Source organism: Pecten maximus, chromosome 13 (genome assembly GCF_902652985.1).
Source record: "Pecten maximus chromosome 13, xPecMax1.1, whole genome shotgun sequence".
Classification (NCBI taxonomy): domain Eukaryota; kingdom Metazoa; phylum Mollusca; class Bivalvia; order Pectinida; family Pectinidae; genus Pecten; species Pecten maximus.
The window spans coordinates 38,758,788-38,775,879 of record NC_047027.1 but is presented as its reverse complement, the minus strand read 5'-3'; the positions used below and the strand labels follow the sequence as shown (position 1 = coordinate 38,775,879).

Sequence of the window (17,092 nt, the reverse complement as noted above, 5' to 3'; positions counted from 1 at the left end):
GTGTGATTTATATATGTATGTGGAATGATTTACCTGGGTAAGTGTGTGATTTATATATGTATGTGGAATGATTCCCCAGGGTAAGTGTGTGATTTATATATGTATGTGTAATGATTTACCTGGGTAAGTGTGTGATTTATATATGTATGTGGAATGATTTACCTGGGTAAGTGTGTGATTTATATATGTATGTGTAATGATTTACCTGGGTAAGTGTGTGATTTATATATGTATGTGGAATGATTTACCTGGGTAAATGTGTGATTTATATATGTATGTGTAATGGTTTACCTGGGTAAGTGTGTGATTTATATATGTATGTGGAATGATTTACCTGGGTAAGTGTGTGATTTATATATGTATGTGTAATGATTTACCTGGGTAAGTGTGTGATTTATATATGTATGTGTAATGATTTACCTGGGTAAGTGTGTGATTTATATATGTATGTGTAATGATTTACCTGGGTAAGTGTGTGATTTATATATGTATGTGGAATGATTCCCCTGGGTAAGTGTGTGATTTATATATGTATGTGTAATGATTTACCTGGGTAAGTGTGTGATTTATATCTGTATGTGTAATGATTTACCTGGGTAAGTGTGTGATTTATATATGTATGTGGAATGATTTACCTGGGTAAGTGTGTGATTTATATATGTATGTGGAATGATTTACCTGGGTAAGTGTGTGATTTATATATGTATGTGTAATGATTTACCTGGGTAAGTGTGTGATTTATATATGTATGTGTAATGATTTACCTGGGTAAGTGTGTGATTTATATCTGTATGTGGAATGATTTACCTGGGTAAGTGTGTGATTTATATATGTATGTGGAATGATTTACCTGGGTAAGTGTGTGATTTATATATGTATGTGGAATGATTTACCTGGGTAAGTGTGTGATTTATATATGTATGTGGAATGATTTACCTGGGTAAGTGTGTGATTTATATATGTATGTGGAATGATTTACCTGGGTAAGTGTGTGATTTATATATGTATGTGGAATGATTTACCTGGGTAAGTGTGTGATTTATATATGTATGTGTAATGATTTACCTGGGTAAGTGTGTGATTTATATATGTATGTGGAATGAATTACCAGGGTAAGTGTGTGATTTATATCTGTATGTGGAATGATTTACCTGGGTAAGTGTGTGATTAATCTGTACAGATATAAACATCTGAGATCTCTCCTAAATAACTGAATATTGATGGTAATTTACTTAGGTATGTTGATATGGAATGATTTACCTGGGTAAGTGTATATTAAATGGTTTACTTGGTTTAGTGTGTATTGAATGGTTTACCTGGGTTAGTGTGTATTGATTGATTTACCTGGGTAAGTGTATATTGAATGGTTTACCTGGGTAAGTGTATATTTAATGATTTACCTGGGTAAGTGTATATTTAATGATTTACCTGGGTAAGTGTATATTGAATGGTTTACCTGGGTTAGTGTGTATTGAATGGTTTACCTGGGTAAGTGTGTATTGAATGGTTTACCTGGTTTAGTGTGTATTGAGTGATTTACCTTGGTTAGTGTATATTGAATGGTTTACCTGGGTTAGTGTGTATTGAGTGATTTACCCAGGGTAAGTGTGTATTGAATGGTTTACCTGGGTAAGTGTGTATTGAATGATTTACCTGGGTTAGTGTGTATTGAATGGTTTACCTGGGTAAGTGTGTATTGAATGATTTACCTTGGTTAGTGTGTATTGAATGGTTTACCTGGGTAAGTGTGTATTGAGTGATTTACCAGGGTAAGTGTGTATTGAATGGTTTACCTGGGTAAGTGTGTATTGAATGATTTACCTGGGTAAGTGTATATTGAATGGTTTACCTGGGTTAGTGTGTATTGAATGGTTTACCTTGGTAAGTGTATATTGAGTGATTTACCTGGGTTAGTGTGTATTGAGTGATTTACCTGGGTTAGTGTGTATTGAATGGTTTACCTGGGTAAGTGTGTATTGAGTGATTTACCTGGGTTAGTGTGTATTGAATGATTTACCTGGGTAAGTGTATATTAAATGGTTTACCTGGGTAAGTGTGTATTGAATGGTTTACTTGGGTAAGTGTATATTGAATGATTTACCTGGGTTGGTGTGTATTGAATGATTTACCTGGGTAAGTGTATATTAAATGGTTTACCTGGGTAAGTGTATATTAAATGGTTTACCTGGGTAAGTGTATATCAAATGGTTTACCTGGGTAAGTGTATATTGAGTGATTTACCTGAGTAAGTGTATATTGAGTGATTTACCCAGGTAAGTACACAATGTATACCAGACTGCCAGAATAAAAATATCTCTAAAAATGAAGTGCATTGTCCCAGCAAAATAAGTCATATGAGAATATTGATTTTTAAGCCAAAAATTGTGAAAGCATAGCAGATCTTTAGCTCACCATCATAAGATGGGGGGGTTGTTGAAATCGCCCTTCATCTGAGGTCCGTCGTTCCATCCATCTGTTAGTTCCCATTGTTCCCTAGTTGTGCAAATTTAGAGACTGACCCAAAAACAAAATGGCCAAAAGGTAGCCATTTCAAATTTTGACAGTTGAAGTTTGTTACCCACTATTCCTCAGAAAAAGCTTGAGGGATCTCAAATTTAATTTGTAGGTTTCCGTCTGTCCCTTTTGTGCATGTTAAGTTTGAGAAAGATAGCTTACAGGGGCCAGTGATCTCTGGTTTTGACAGAAGTTTGTAATTTCTGAGAAATTTACCAATGTCATTGGTGGTTTCTTCATCGCTAGTTGTAATGTTCAGTATCGAGACTGAATAGTACAGTAATATTTTGTCAATACAATATTCGGAGGTAAATATGAGTAGAGATCACTCTTACAAACTACAAATAAAGAACTTTCAATGGTAGTTGCCATCATCCCTCTGTGATCTCTTGTAGCTGTATATCCTTGTTTTGTTTGACATACAACTTTATAGAAGTTTAAGTCTTGTTTTATATCTCTTATATCCACAATATTTTTCAGGAGAAATTGTAGTCCGGTTTATAGAGGGTCTCCTCCAGTCAAGGATGTGGAATACTCACCCACCTGTCAATCAGACATGCACCTCGACAACACCTTCACAACGGACCACAAATTATCTAATTCTGTTGATTATAATGTGCTATCAGATTCAAATTCTGCCTCCAAGAGTTTGGAGTCAAAGAAATCTCAGGTTGAGACAGAAACATCTCTGTATGGTGAGAAATCACCAATTTCCAAGGTCACTCCAAAGGTCACAGTCTCATCAGCAAATTCACCATACATGTGTAATGATAAGTTGTCCGTCGCAAAATCTGACATTGAAAGGTCATCATCTTTAAAAGGACTAGAGAGAGCTTCGGACTCGGGTAGTCGGAGCAGTGCCGAATTTACACGGGCTCACTCACGCGAAAGGTCGTTTGAGAAGTCATTGGATAATATAATGGATAAGTGTTCTGAAAAATCCTTGGATCTGAATCTGAGTGTGGAATGTAAAAATGGAACACTCAGCGACAAAACGTCAGTGGATGAATCTAACGTCAGTAAGAAGAGTGACAAGAAAAAGAAAACTGCTCCTTGGTACACGGTAAGTAATGAACGGCACGAGTAATATATACTGGAATTACACGATTCAGCCGTGTCACAGTAAATAATGAGGGGGTAGTAATATATACTGGAATTACACGATTCAGCCGTGTCACAGTAAGGAATGAGTGACGAGGAATATATATACTGGGAAATCAGCTATCTCTTTTAAAAAGCTCATGAATTTCCCGGTTTGTTTTCCATTTGATGGGTCATGATTAAGATTGATACTGTGTTTTGTAATGTATAACAGATTTCTGGTGTCTTTGTAGATGTGGAGTCCATCCTATAAATCAAGAACAGATGATTTCAAGAAGTTTTTCAAGGATGTCCCAAGTGATGAGCGACTGATAGTGGGTAAGTTTATCTATATATTCAGTCTGACTGATAGTGGGTAAGTTTCTCTATATATTCAGTATACTTGGTCAGTGTGACTGATAGTGGGTAAGTTTCTCTATATATTCAGTATACTGGGTCAGTGTCTGACTGATAGTGGGTAAGTTTCTCTATATATTCAGTATACTGTGTCAGTGTCTGACTGATGGTGGGTAATTAAGGAGTGTGAGCGATGAGGGCATGTGAGGATTATGTGAGTGTGAAGGACATGGGCTAGTTTATGACCTGCTCTAGAACATCTTTTGATACTTTTATAAGTATAGTACATAGTCATATCACCTTTCCACTCTGACCAATAGGATGTCTGGTGGTCCTATTATAAAGGTCATATCACCTTTCCACTCTGACCAATAGGATGTCTGGTGGTCCTGTTATAAAGGTCATATCACCTTTCCACTCTGACCAATAGGATGTCTGGTGGTCCTGTTATAAAGGTCATATCACCTTTCCACTCTGACCAATAGGATGTCTGGTGGTCCTATTATAAAGGTCATATCACCTTTCCACTCTGACCAATAGGATGTCTGGTGGTCCTGTTATAAAGGTCATATCACCTCTCCACTCTGACCAATAGGATGTCTGGTGGTCCTGTTATAAAGGTCATATCACCTTTCCACTCTGACCAATAGGATCTCTGGTGGTCCTGTTATAAAGGTCATATCACCTTTCCACTCTGACCAATAGGATGTCTAATGGTCCTGTTATAAAGGTCATATCACCTCTCCACTCTGACCAATAGGATGTCTGGTGGTCCTATTATAAAGGTCATATCACCTTTCCACTCTGACCAATAGGATGTCTGGTGGTCCTGTTATAAAGGTCATATCACCTTTCCACTCTGACCAATAGGATGTCTGGTGGTCCTGTTATAAAGGTCATATTACCTCTCCACTCTGACCAATAGGATGTCTGGTGGTCCTATTATAAAGGTCATATCACCTTTCCACTCTGACCAATAGGATGTCTAATGGTCCTGTTATAAAGGTCATATCACCTTTCCACTCTGACCAATAGGATCTCTGGTGGTCCTATTATAAAGGTCATATCACCTTTCCACTCTGACCAATAGGATGTCTGGTGGTCCTGTTATAAAGGTCATATTACCTCTCCACTCTGACCAATAGGATGTCTGGTGGTCCTATTATAAAGGTCATATCACCTTTCCACTCTGACCAATAGGATGTCTAATGGTCCTGTTATAAAGGTCATATCACCTTTCCACTCTGACCAATAGGATGTCTGGTGGTCCTGTTATAAAGGTCATATCACCTTTCCACTCTGACCAATAGGATGTCTGGTGGTCCTGTTATAAAGGTCATATCACCTTTCCACTCTGACCAATAGGATGTCTGGTGGTCCTGTTATAAAGGTCATATCACCTCTCCAGTCTGACCAATAGGATGTCTGGTGGTCCTGTTATAAAGGTCATATCACCTTTCCACTCTGACCAATAGGATGTCTGGTGGTCCTGTTATAAAGGTCATATCACCTCTCCAGTCTGACCAATAGGATGTCTGGTGGTCCTGTTATAAAGGTCATATCACCTTTCCACTCTGACCAATAGGATGTCTGGTGGTCCTGTTATAAAGGTCATATCACCTTTCCACTCTGACCAATAGGATGTCTGGTGGTCCTGTTATAAAGGTCATATCACCTTTCCAGTCTGACCAATAGGATGTCTGGTGGTCCTGTTATAAAGGTCATATCACCTTTCCACTCTGACCAATAGGATGTCTGGTGGTCCTGTTATAAAGGTCATATCACCTTTCCACTCTGACCAATAGGATCTCTGGTGGTCCTGTTATAAAGGCGGTCACTGATGAAGTAAATGACAATTTTCTGATGAAATTGAAGTACAAAAACAATTGTCTATATCCCTAACTAAATTCTATGTTACAGTAGGTTACGGAAAATGTGTTATATAGATGGAAATCTCTGTCTGATCCAAATCATCAGCTGCCAAGATTAAACACTAAGTATAGCTTTGTATACAAGTGACCATTCATTCAAACTTGAAATGAAGTAAATGAATTCACAAAAGGTCAATCACATACAAAGGAAGTTGGTTTATATTATACTGGTATACCAGTGTATCTATATATGGTTAATGGTTTATATTATACTGGTATACCAGTGTATCTATATATGGTTAATGGTTTATATTATACCGGTATACCAGTGTATCTATATGGTTAATGGTTCTGATGATATTGATGGTGAAGTTGGTTTATATTATACCGGTATACCAGTGTATCTATATATGGTTAATGGTTTATATTATACCGGTATACCAGTGTATCTATATATGGTTAATGGGCTCTGATGATATTGATGGTGAAGTTGGTTTATATTATACCGGTATACCAGTGTATCTATATATGGTTAATGGTTTATATTATACCGGTATACCAGTGTATCTATATATGGTTAATGGTTTATATTATACCGGTATACCAGTGTATCTATATATGGTTAATGGTTTATATTATACCGGTATACCAGTGTATCTATATATGGTTAATGGTTTATATTATACCGGTATATACCAGTGTATCTATATATGGTTAATGGGCTCTGATGATATTGATGGTGAAGTTGGTTTATATTATACCGGTATACAAGTGTATCTATATATGGTTAATGGTTTATATTATACCGGTATATACCAGTGTATCTATATATGGTTAATGGTTTATATTATACCGGTATATACCAGTGTATCTATATATGGTTAATGGGCTCTGATGATATTGATGGTGAAGTTGGTTTATATTATACCGGTATACCAGTGTATCTATATATGGTTAATGGTTTATATTATACCGGTATACCAGTGTATCTATATATGGTTAATGGTTTATATTATACCGGTATATACCAGTGTATCTATATATGGTTAATGGGCTCTGATGATATTGATGGTGAAGTTGGTTTATATTATACCGGTATACAAGTGTATCTATATATGGTTAATGGGCTCTGATGATATTGATGGTGAAGTTGGTTTATATTATACCGGTATACCAGTGTATCTATATATGGTTAATGGTTTATATTATACCGGTATACCAGTGTATCTATATATGGTTAATGGTTTATATTATACCGGTATACCAGTGTATCTATATATGGTTAATGGGCTCTGATGATATTGATGGTGAAGTTGGTTTATATTATACCGGTATATACCAGTGTATCTATATATGGTTAATGGTTTATATTATACCGGTATACCAGTGTATCTATATATGGTTAATGGTTTATATTATACTGGTATACCAGTGTATCTATATATGGTTAATGGGTTCTGATGATATTGATGGTGAAGTTGGTTTATATTATACCGGTATACCAGTGTATCTATATATGGTTAATGGTTTATATTATACCGGTATACCAGTGTATCTATATATGGTTAATGGTTTATATTATACCGGTATACCAGTGTATCTATATATGGTTAATGGGCTCTGATGATATTGATGGTGAAGTTGGTTTATATTATACCGGTATACCAGTGTATCTATATATGGTTAATGGTTTATATTATACTGGTATACCAGTGTATCTATTGATGGTTAATGGGCTCTGATGATATTGATGGTGAAGTTGGTTTATATTATACCGGTATACCAGTGTATCTATATATGGTTAATGGTTTATATTATACCGGTATACCAGTGTATCTATATATGGTTAATGGTTTATATTATACCGGTATATACCAGTGTATCTATATATGGTTAATGGGCTCTGATGATATTGATGGTGAAGTTGGTTTATATTATACCGGTATACCAGTGTATCTATATATGGTTAATGGTTTATATTATACCGGTATATACCAGTGTATCTATATATGGTTAATGGTTTATATTATACCGGTATATACCAGTGTATCTATATATGGTTAATGGTTTATATTATACCGGTATATACCAGTGTATCTATATATGGTTAATGGTTTATATTATACCGGTATATACCAGTGTATCTATATATGGTTAATGGGCTCTGATGATATTGATGGTGAAGTTGGTTTATATTATACCGGTATACCAGTGTATCTATATATGGTTAATGGTTTATATTATACCGGTATACCAGTGTATCTATATATGGTTAATGGGTATTGATGATATTGATGGTGAAGTTGGTTTATATTATACCGGTATACCAGTGTATCTATATATGGTTAATGGTTTATATTATACCGGTATACCAGTGTATCTATATATGGTTAATGGGTATTGATGATATTGATGGTGAAGTTGGTTTATATTATACCGGTATACCAGTGTATCTATATATGGTTAATGGGTATTGATGATATTGATGGTGAAGTTGGTTTATATTATACTGGTATACCAGTGTATCTATATATGGTTAATGGTTTATATTATACCGGTATATACCAGTGTATCTATATATGGTTAATGGGTATTGATGATATTGATGGTGAAGTTGGTTTATATTATACTGGTATACCAGTGTATCTATATATGGTTAATGGTTTATATTATACCGGTATATACCAGTGTATCTATATATGGTTAATGGTTCTGATGATATTGATGGTGAAGTTGGTTTATATTATACTGGTATACCAGTGTATCTATATATGGTTAATGGTTTATATTATACTGGTATACCAGTGTATCTATGTATGGTTAATGGTTTATATTATACTGGTATACCAGTGTATCTATATATGGTTAATGGGTTCTGATGATATTGATGGTGAAGTTGGTTTATATTATACCGGTATACCAGTGTATCTATATATGGTTAATGGTTTATATTATACCGGTATACCAGTGTATCTATATATGGTTAATGGTTTATATTATACTGGTATACCAGTGTATCTATTGATGGTTAATGGGCTCTGATGATATTGATGGTGAAGTTGGTTTATATTATACCGGTATACCAGTGTATCTATATATGGTTAATGGTTTATATTATACCGGTATACCAGTGTATCTATATATGGTTAATGGTTTATATTATACCGGTATATACCAGTGTATCTATATATGGTTAATGGGCTCTGATGATATTGATGGTGAAGTTGGTTTATATTATACCGGTATACCAGTGTATCTATATATGGTTAATGGTTTATATTATACCGGTATATACCAGTGTATCTATATATGGTTAATGGTTTATATTATACCGGTATATACCAGTGTATCTATATATGGTTAATGGTTTATATTATACCGGTATATACCAGTGTATCTATATATGGTTAATGGTTTATATTATACCGGTATATACCAGTGTATCTATATATGGTTAATGGGCTCTGATGATATTGATGGTGAAGTTGGTTTATATTATACCGGTATACCAGTGTATCTATATATGGTTAATGGTTTATATTATACCGGTATACCAGTGTATCTATATATGGTTAATGGGATATTGATGGTGAAGTTGGTTTATATTATACCGGTATACCAGTGTATCTATATATGGTTAATGGTTTATATTATACCGGTATACCAGTGTATCTATATATGGTTAATGGGTATTGATGATATTGATGGTGAAGTTGGTTTATATTATACCGGTATACCAGTGTATCTATATATGGTTAATGGTTTATATTATACCGGTATATACCAGTGTATCTATATATGGTTAATGGTTCTGATGATATTGATGGTGAAGTTGGTTTATATTATACTGGTATACCAGTGTATCTATATATGGTTAATGGTTTATATTATACTGGTATACCAGTGTATCTATATATGGTTAATGGGCTCTGATGATATTGATGGTGAAGTTGGTTTATATTATACCGGTATACTAGTGTATCTATATATGGTTAATGGTTTATATTATACCGGTATACCAGTGTATCTATATATGGTTAATGGTTTATATTATACCGGTATATACCAGTGTATCTATATGGTTAATGGTTTATATTATACCGGTATACCAGTGTATCTATATATGGTTAATGGTTTATATTATACCGGTATACCAGTGTATCTATATATGGTTAATGGTTTATATTATACCGGTATACCAGTGTATCTATATATGGTTAATGGTTTATATTATACCGGTATATACCAGTGTATCTATATATGGTTAATGGTTTATATTATACCGGTATACCAGTGTATCTATATATGGTTAATGGTTTATATTATACCGGTATACCAGTGTATCTATATATGGTTAATGGTTTATATTATACCGGTATACCAGTGTATCTATATATGGTTAATGGGCTCTGATGATATTGATGGTGAAGTTGGTTTATATTATACCGGTATACCAGTGTATCTATATATGGTTAATGGTTTATATTATACCGGTATACCAGTGTATCTATATATGGTTAATGGTTTATATTATACCGATATACCAGTGTATCTATATATGGTTAATGGTTTATATTATACCGGTATATACCAGTGTATCTATATATGGTTAATGGTTTATATTATACCGGTATATACCAGTGTATCTATATATGGTTAATGAGCTCTGATGATATTGATGGTGAAGTTGGTTTATATTATACCGGTATACAAGTGTATCTATATATGGTTAATGGTTCTGATGATATTGATGGTGAAGTTGGTTTATATTATACCGATATACAAGTGTATCTATATATGGTTAATGGTTTATATTATACCGGTATACCAGTGTATCTATATATGGTTAATGGTTTATATTATACCGGTATACAAGTGTATCTATATATGGTTAATGGTTTATATTATACCGGTATATACCAGTGTATCTATATATGGTTAATGGTTTATATTATACTGGTATACCAGTGTATCTATATATGGTTAATGGTTTATATTATACCGGTATACCAGTGTATCTATGTATGGTTAATGGGTTCTGATGATATTGATGGTGAAGTTGGTTTATATTATACCGGTATACCAGTGTATCTATATATGGTTAATGGTTTATATTATACCGGTATACCAGTGTATCTATATATGGTTAATGGGTTCTGATGATATTGATGGTGAAGTTGGTTTATATTATACCGGTATACCAGTGTATCTATATATGGTTAATGGGCTCTGATGATATTGATGGTGAAGTTGGTTTATATTATACCGGTATACCAGTGTATCTATATATGGTTAATGGGTTCTGATGATATTGATGGTGAAGTTGAAATTGAATTTCCCAACTGTCATTACTGATAATGAAATCTTTTGTAATCAATTGGGCTTCAATCTTATTGTTATCTTAACACCGCAAACTTGAAAGTGATGCCTTACAACAGAGTTTATGCACCATAATATCGTGAGCCATACCACAAGTTTGCAGGGATAGGAAGTTAAGTAACATGATATTGAATGTGTACATCTATTTCAGGATCAGCTAGATTAGTTTAGCTGACATTTCGCTCAAAGCGTATTACATTTCCAATAATATTTGGTGAAATGATACCTATTCCTGACATACATTAGATTGTTAACGTGTTTCATCTTGAAGCTGCAAACATTTATTTAAGATGTTTCTGGTATAATTTGATTAGAATTCTCCTTTATGCTAACATAATTGGTTCCAGCACTGTCAAGCCTGAAGCTGATCTGCTCCAGGATTAAATCTGCCGTCATTATTGATGCATTTTTTGTCTTGTCTTGTTATTTATAGTTTTGATATTCTTTTGTTCGTTTAGTTTGCTATTTAAAACAATGAGAAGATTATGATCATTGTGCTATTTGTGCCTGTCCAGTAAGTATAGTACAGTATTAGTTGGTTTCTGTTGTCAACTTTTTCCTTTAAACAACTTCTCTATAAGCTAAAAGACTTTCAGTTGAAGGCTTATCAGATGAAGCTTGACAAAATTTGGAAAAAAAAAAAATTACCTTGACCCATATTATAGGTGACAGAGATCAAATTGATCAAAAAGCTCAAATGTATTCTTTTGACTAAAATGCTTATAAGAATCCAGATATTTGAGTGGTCAGTTCCTCAGATGAAGCATGGCACAATTTATATAAAGAAATAATCTTGTACTAGAATCAAGTTTACAGGGATCAAATTTGTTAAAATTACATCCATTTGACTAAAAACCCTAGAATCAAGATACATTGATTGGTAGTTTCCTGGGATATGACACTCAACAGACTTTGTAAAAAGACCTTATCACAGGTCACAGGGGTCAAATATGAAACACTCAGATGACTTATATATGATTACTAACTGTAAGATCTAGAATCGCTGTTAGTTAATCCTGGGATGAGGTCAGACACAGTTTGTAACCCTGGGATGAGGTCAGACAGACAAAGTTTGTAATCCTGGGATGAGGCCAGACAAAGTTTGTAATCCTGGGATGAGGTCGGACAAAGTTTGTAATCCTGGGATGAGGCCAGACAAAGTTTGTAATCCTGGGATGAGGCCAGACAGACACAGTTTGTAATCCTGGGATGAGGTCAGACAAAATTTGTAATCCTGGGATGAGGTCAGACAAAGTTTGTAACCCTGGGATGAGGTCAGACAAAGTTTGTAATCCTGGGATGAGGTCAGACGAAATTTGTAATCCTGGGATGAGGTCAGACGAAATTTGTAATCCTGGGATGAGGCCAGACAAAGTTTGTAATCCTGGGATGAGGTTAGACAAAGTTTGTTATCCTGGGATGAGGTCAGACAAAGGTTGTAATACTGGGATGAGGTCAGACAAAGTTTGTAATCCTGGGATGAGGCCAGACAGACAAAGTTTGTAATCCTGGGATGAGGCCAGACAAAGTTTGTAATTCTGGGATGAGGCCAGACAAAGTTTGTAACCCTGGGATGAGGTCTGACACAGTTTGTAATTCTGGGATGAGGCCAGACAAAGTTTGTAATTCTGGGATGAGGCCAGACAAAGTTTGTAACCCTGGGATGAGGTCTGACACAGTTTGTAATTCTGGGATGAGGCCAGACACAGTTTGTAATCCTGGGATGAGGCCAGACACAGTTTGTAATCCTAGGATGAGGCCAGACAAAGTTTGTAATTCTGGGATGAGGTCAGACAAAGTTTGTAATCCTGGGATGAGGTCAGACAAAGTTTGTAATCCTGGGATGAGGCCAGACAAAGTTTGTAATCCTGGGATGAGGCCAGACAAAGTTTGTAATCCTGGGATGAGGCCAGACAAAGTTTGTAATCCTGGGATGAGGTCAGACACAGTTTGTAATCCTGGGATGAGGTCAGACAAAGTTTGTAATCCTGGGATGAGGTCAGACAAAGTTTGTAATCCTGGGATGAGGCCAGACAGACAAAGTTTGTAATCCTGGGATGAGGCCTAACACAGTTTGTAATCCTGGGATGAGGTCAGACAAAGTTTGTAACCCTGGGATGAGGTAAGACAAAAGTTTGTTTTGCTGGGATAAGGCCAGAAAAAAAGAATTATCAAATATATTATTGGATTTTAATCCTGGGATTATGTTTGCTTTGGTTTTAAATTCTTTCTCTTGTTTGAAAAATGAGGACAAATTGTTATGAAAATTGAGCAAAATATATTAGGAAATGAATTTTGAATGTTGATGTTTGTTACTGCTATTTCTCTGAAAATCCTTTAGGGATCTTTCTGAAAATTTCAAAGATAGGCTTCCCTTGGTCCCTGTTGTACATGATCAATATTGAGAAAGCAAAAAACTATGGCCTGTGCTAGTGGCCATTTTGAAGTATAGACTATAATACATGCATTGCTATTTCTTCATGGATCTTTCTTTGTCTCTTGGTCTCTTTTTTTTGTGCATATAATGAATTTTGAGACTGAGCAAAGGACAAAATGTCCATTTTGAATTTTGATGGTTAAATTTTTTAGAAAGTTCTTAATGGATCATTCTCAAATGTAGATTCTTCTTATTTCAAAAGTTTAAGAGGAATGAAAAGAAAATAAGAGAAAAAAATCAGTCAATATTGTTCGCCAAGATCACTCTGGGATCTCTTGTTAATGGTATCATATGTACTTGTCAAATTCTTAATTGCATTGTGATCATTTCAATAGTAGGATGATTCTACCTGAATAGTTTCGAGTGAGATGACACGACACTCATACTATGATCGATCTACTTTCTTTATTTTCATCTCCTAAAAATTTTAAACTAGAGAAAAAGTATTCCATTTTAAGGTTTTAATGTTTTACACTAAATTTATGCCTAAAATGTTATTTAGGTTCATAAATATTTCTAGTACTAAGTTGGAAATCAACCCGAGGAGGGCTCACGAGGAGGGCTCACGAGGAGGGCTCTGTAACCTTTGACAGGCTGTCTGCGGGGTTTGGTACATAATAGATATGTACAGAAGTAGGAATTGAGAGAAAACAACACTTATCACACAATTACTGTATTTTTTCTGCATGAAATATTTATTGATGATTTGTGTCTCCTATAATTCAAACACGACTAGGCGGCTTCAGGGTTTGACATTTACTTGTTTGCTCTAATTACCTACATTAAGTGTATTACATGGTGTGTCTTTAATAATATAACATGTAGACAGCAAAAACCAGTCGATGTTCCCTCACAACACTCCGGACTGTAGTAGTTATTAGCTCATCACTTAGTCTTATTTGCCAGAAAAGGTTTTGGGTACTCCCTTCCCTCTAGTATATATTTGACAAGGTTTGGGTACTCCCTTCCCTGTAGTATATATTTGACAAGGTTTTGGGTACTCCCTTCCCTGTAGTATATATTTGACAAGGTTTGGGTACTCCCTTCCCTCTAGTATATATTTGACAAGGTTTGGGTACTCCCTTCCCTGTAGTATATATTTGACAAGGTTTTGGGTACTCCCTTCCCTGTAGTATATATTTGACAAGGTTTGGGTACTCCCTTCCCTCTAGTATATATTTGACAAGGTTTGGGTACTCCCTTCCCTCGAGTATATATTTGACAAGGTTTGGGTACTCCCTTCCCTCCAGTATATATTTGACAAGGTTTGGGATACTCCCTTCCCTCCAGTATATATTTGACAAGGTTTGGGCACTCCCTTCCCTGTAGTATATATTTGTCAAGGTTTGGGGTACTCCCTTCCCTGTAGTATATATTTGTCAAGGTTTGGGTACTCCCTTTCCTCTAGTATATATTTGACAAGGTTTGGGGTACTCCCTTCCCTCTAGTATATATTTGACAAGGTTTGGGTACTCCCTTCCCTCCAGTATATATTTGACCAGGTTTGGGGTACTCCCTTCCCTGTAGTATATATTTGACAAGGTTTGGGTACTCCCTTCCCTCTAGTATATATTTGACAAGGTTTGGGGTACTCCGTTCCCTCTAGTATATATTTGACAAGGTTTGGGGTACTCCCTTCCCTCCAGTATATATTTGACAAGGTTTGGGTACTCCCTTCCCTCCAGTATATATTTGACAAGGTTTGGGTACTCCGTTCCCTCTAGTATATATTTGACAAGGTTTGGGTACTCCCTTCCCTCTAGTATATATTTGACAAGGTTTGGGGTACTCCCTTCCCTCTAGTATATATTTGACAAGGTTTGGGTACTCCCTTCCCTCTAGTATATATTTGACAAGGTTTTGGGTACTCCCTTCCCTCCAGTATATATTTGACAAGGTTTTGGGTACTCCCTTCCCTGTAGTATATATTTGACAAGGTTTGGGTACTCCCTTCCCTCTAGTATATATTTGACAAGGTTTGGGGTACTCCCTTCCCTGTAGTATATATTTGACAAGGTTTGGGTACTCCCTTCCCTGTAGTATATATTTGACAAGGTTTGGGGTACTCCCTTCCCTCCAGTATATATTTGACAAGGTTTGGGGTACTCCCTTCCCTCCAGTATATATTTGACAAGGTTTTGGGTACTCCCTTTCCTCTAGTATATATTTGACAAGGTTTGGGGTACTCCCTTCCCTCTAGTATATATTTGACAAGGTTTGGGTACTCCCTTCCCTCCAGTATATATTTGACAAGGTTTTGGGTACTCCCTTCCCTATAGTATATATTTGACAAGGTTTGGGTACTCCCTTCCCTCCAGTATATATTTGACAAGGTTTTGGGTACTCCCTTTCCTCTAGTATATATTTGACAAGGTTTGGGTACTCCCTTCCCTGTAGTATATATTTGACAAGGTTTTGGGTACTCCCTTCCCTCCAGTATATATTTGACAAGGTTTGGGTACTCCCTTCCCTCCAGTATATATTTGACAAGGTTTGGGGTACTCCCTTCCCTCCAGTATATATTTGACAAGGTTTGGGTACTCCCTTCCCTCTAGTATATATTTGACAAGGTTTGGGTACTCCCTTCCCTCCAGTATATATTTGACAAGGTTTGGGGTACTCCCTTCCCTCCAGTATATATTTGACAAGGTTTTGGGTACTCCCTTCCCTGTAGTATATATTTGACAAGGTTTGGGTACTCCCTTCCCTCTAGTATATATTTGACAAGGTTTGGGGTACTCCCTTCCCTGTAGTATATATTTGACAAGGTTTGGGTACTCCCTTCCCTCCAGTATATATTTGACAAGGTTTGGGGTACTCCCTTCCCTCCAGTATATATTTGACAAGGTTTTGGGTACTCCCTTTCCTCTAGTATATATTTGACAAGGTTTGGGGTACTCCCTTCCCTCTAGTATATATTTGACAAGGTTTGGGTACTCCCTTCCCTCCAGTATATATTTGACAAGGTTTTGGGTACTCCCTTCCCTATAGTATATATTTGACAAGGTTTGGGTACTCCCTTCCCTCCAGTATATATTTGACAAGGTTTTGGGTACTCCCTTTCCTCTAGTATATATTTGACAAGGTTTGGGTACTCCCTTCCCTGTAGTATATATTTGACAAGGTTTTGGGTACTCCCTTCCCTCCAGTATATATTTGACAAGGTTTGGGTACTCCCTTCCCTCCAGTATATATTTGACAAGGTTTGGGGTACTCCCTTCCCTCCAGTATATATTTGACAAGGTTTGGGTACTCCCTTCCCTCTAGTATATATTTGACAAGGTTTGGGTACTCCCTTCCCTCCAGTATATATTTGACAAGGTTTGGGGTACTCCCTTCCCTCCAGTATATATTTGACACGGTTTGGTTCCCTCCAGTATATATTTGACAAGGTTTGGGTACTCCCTTCCCTCCAGTATATATTTGACAAGGTTTGGGTACTCCCTTCCCTGTA

At 35.9% G+C, this 17,092-nt stretch overlaps 1 protein-coding gene across 2 annotated transcripts in view; it reads left to right on the top strand.

Annotated features, from left to right (window-relative positions):
* LOC117340300 (protein Aster-B-like) overlaps nt 1-17,092 on the top strand; it is a 74,059-nt gene that overhangs the window by 20,944 nt on the left and 36,023 nt on the right. For both annotated transcript variants that reach the window (XM_033902067.1, XM_033902066.1), the window contains exons 3-4: nt 2,995-3,577; nt 3,849-3,933. In XM_033902067.1, coding sequence (XP_033757958.1) covers nt 2,995-3,577; nt 3,849-3,933 — 668 coding nt within the window. The remainder of the gene's footprint in view (nt 1-2,994; nt 3,578-3,848; nt 3,934-17,092) is intronic.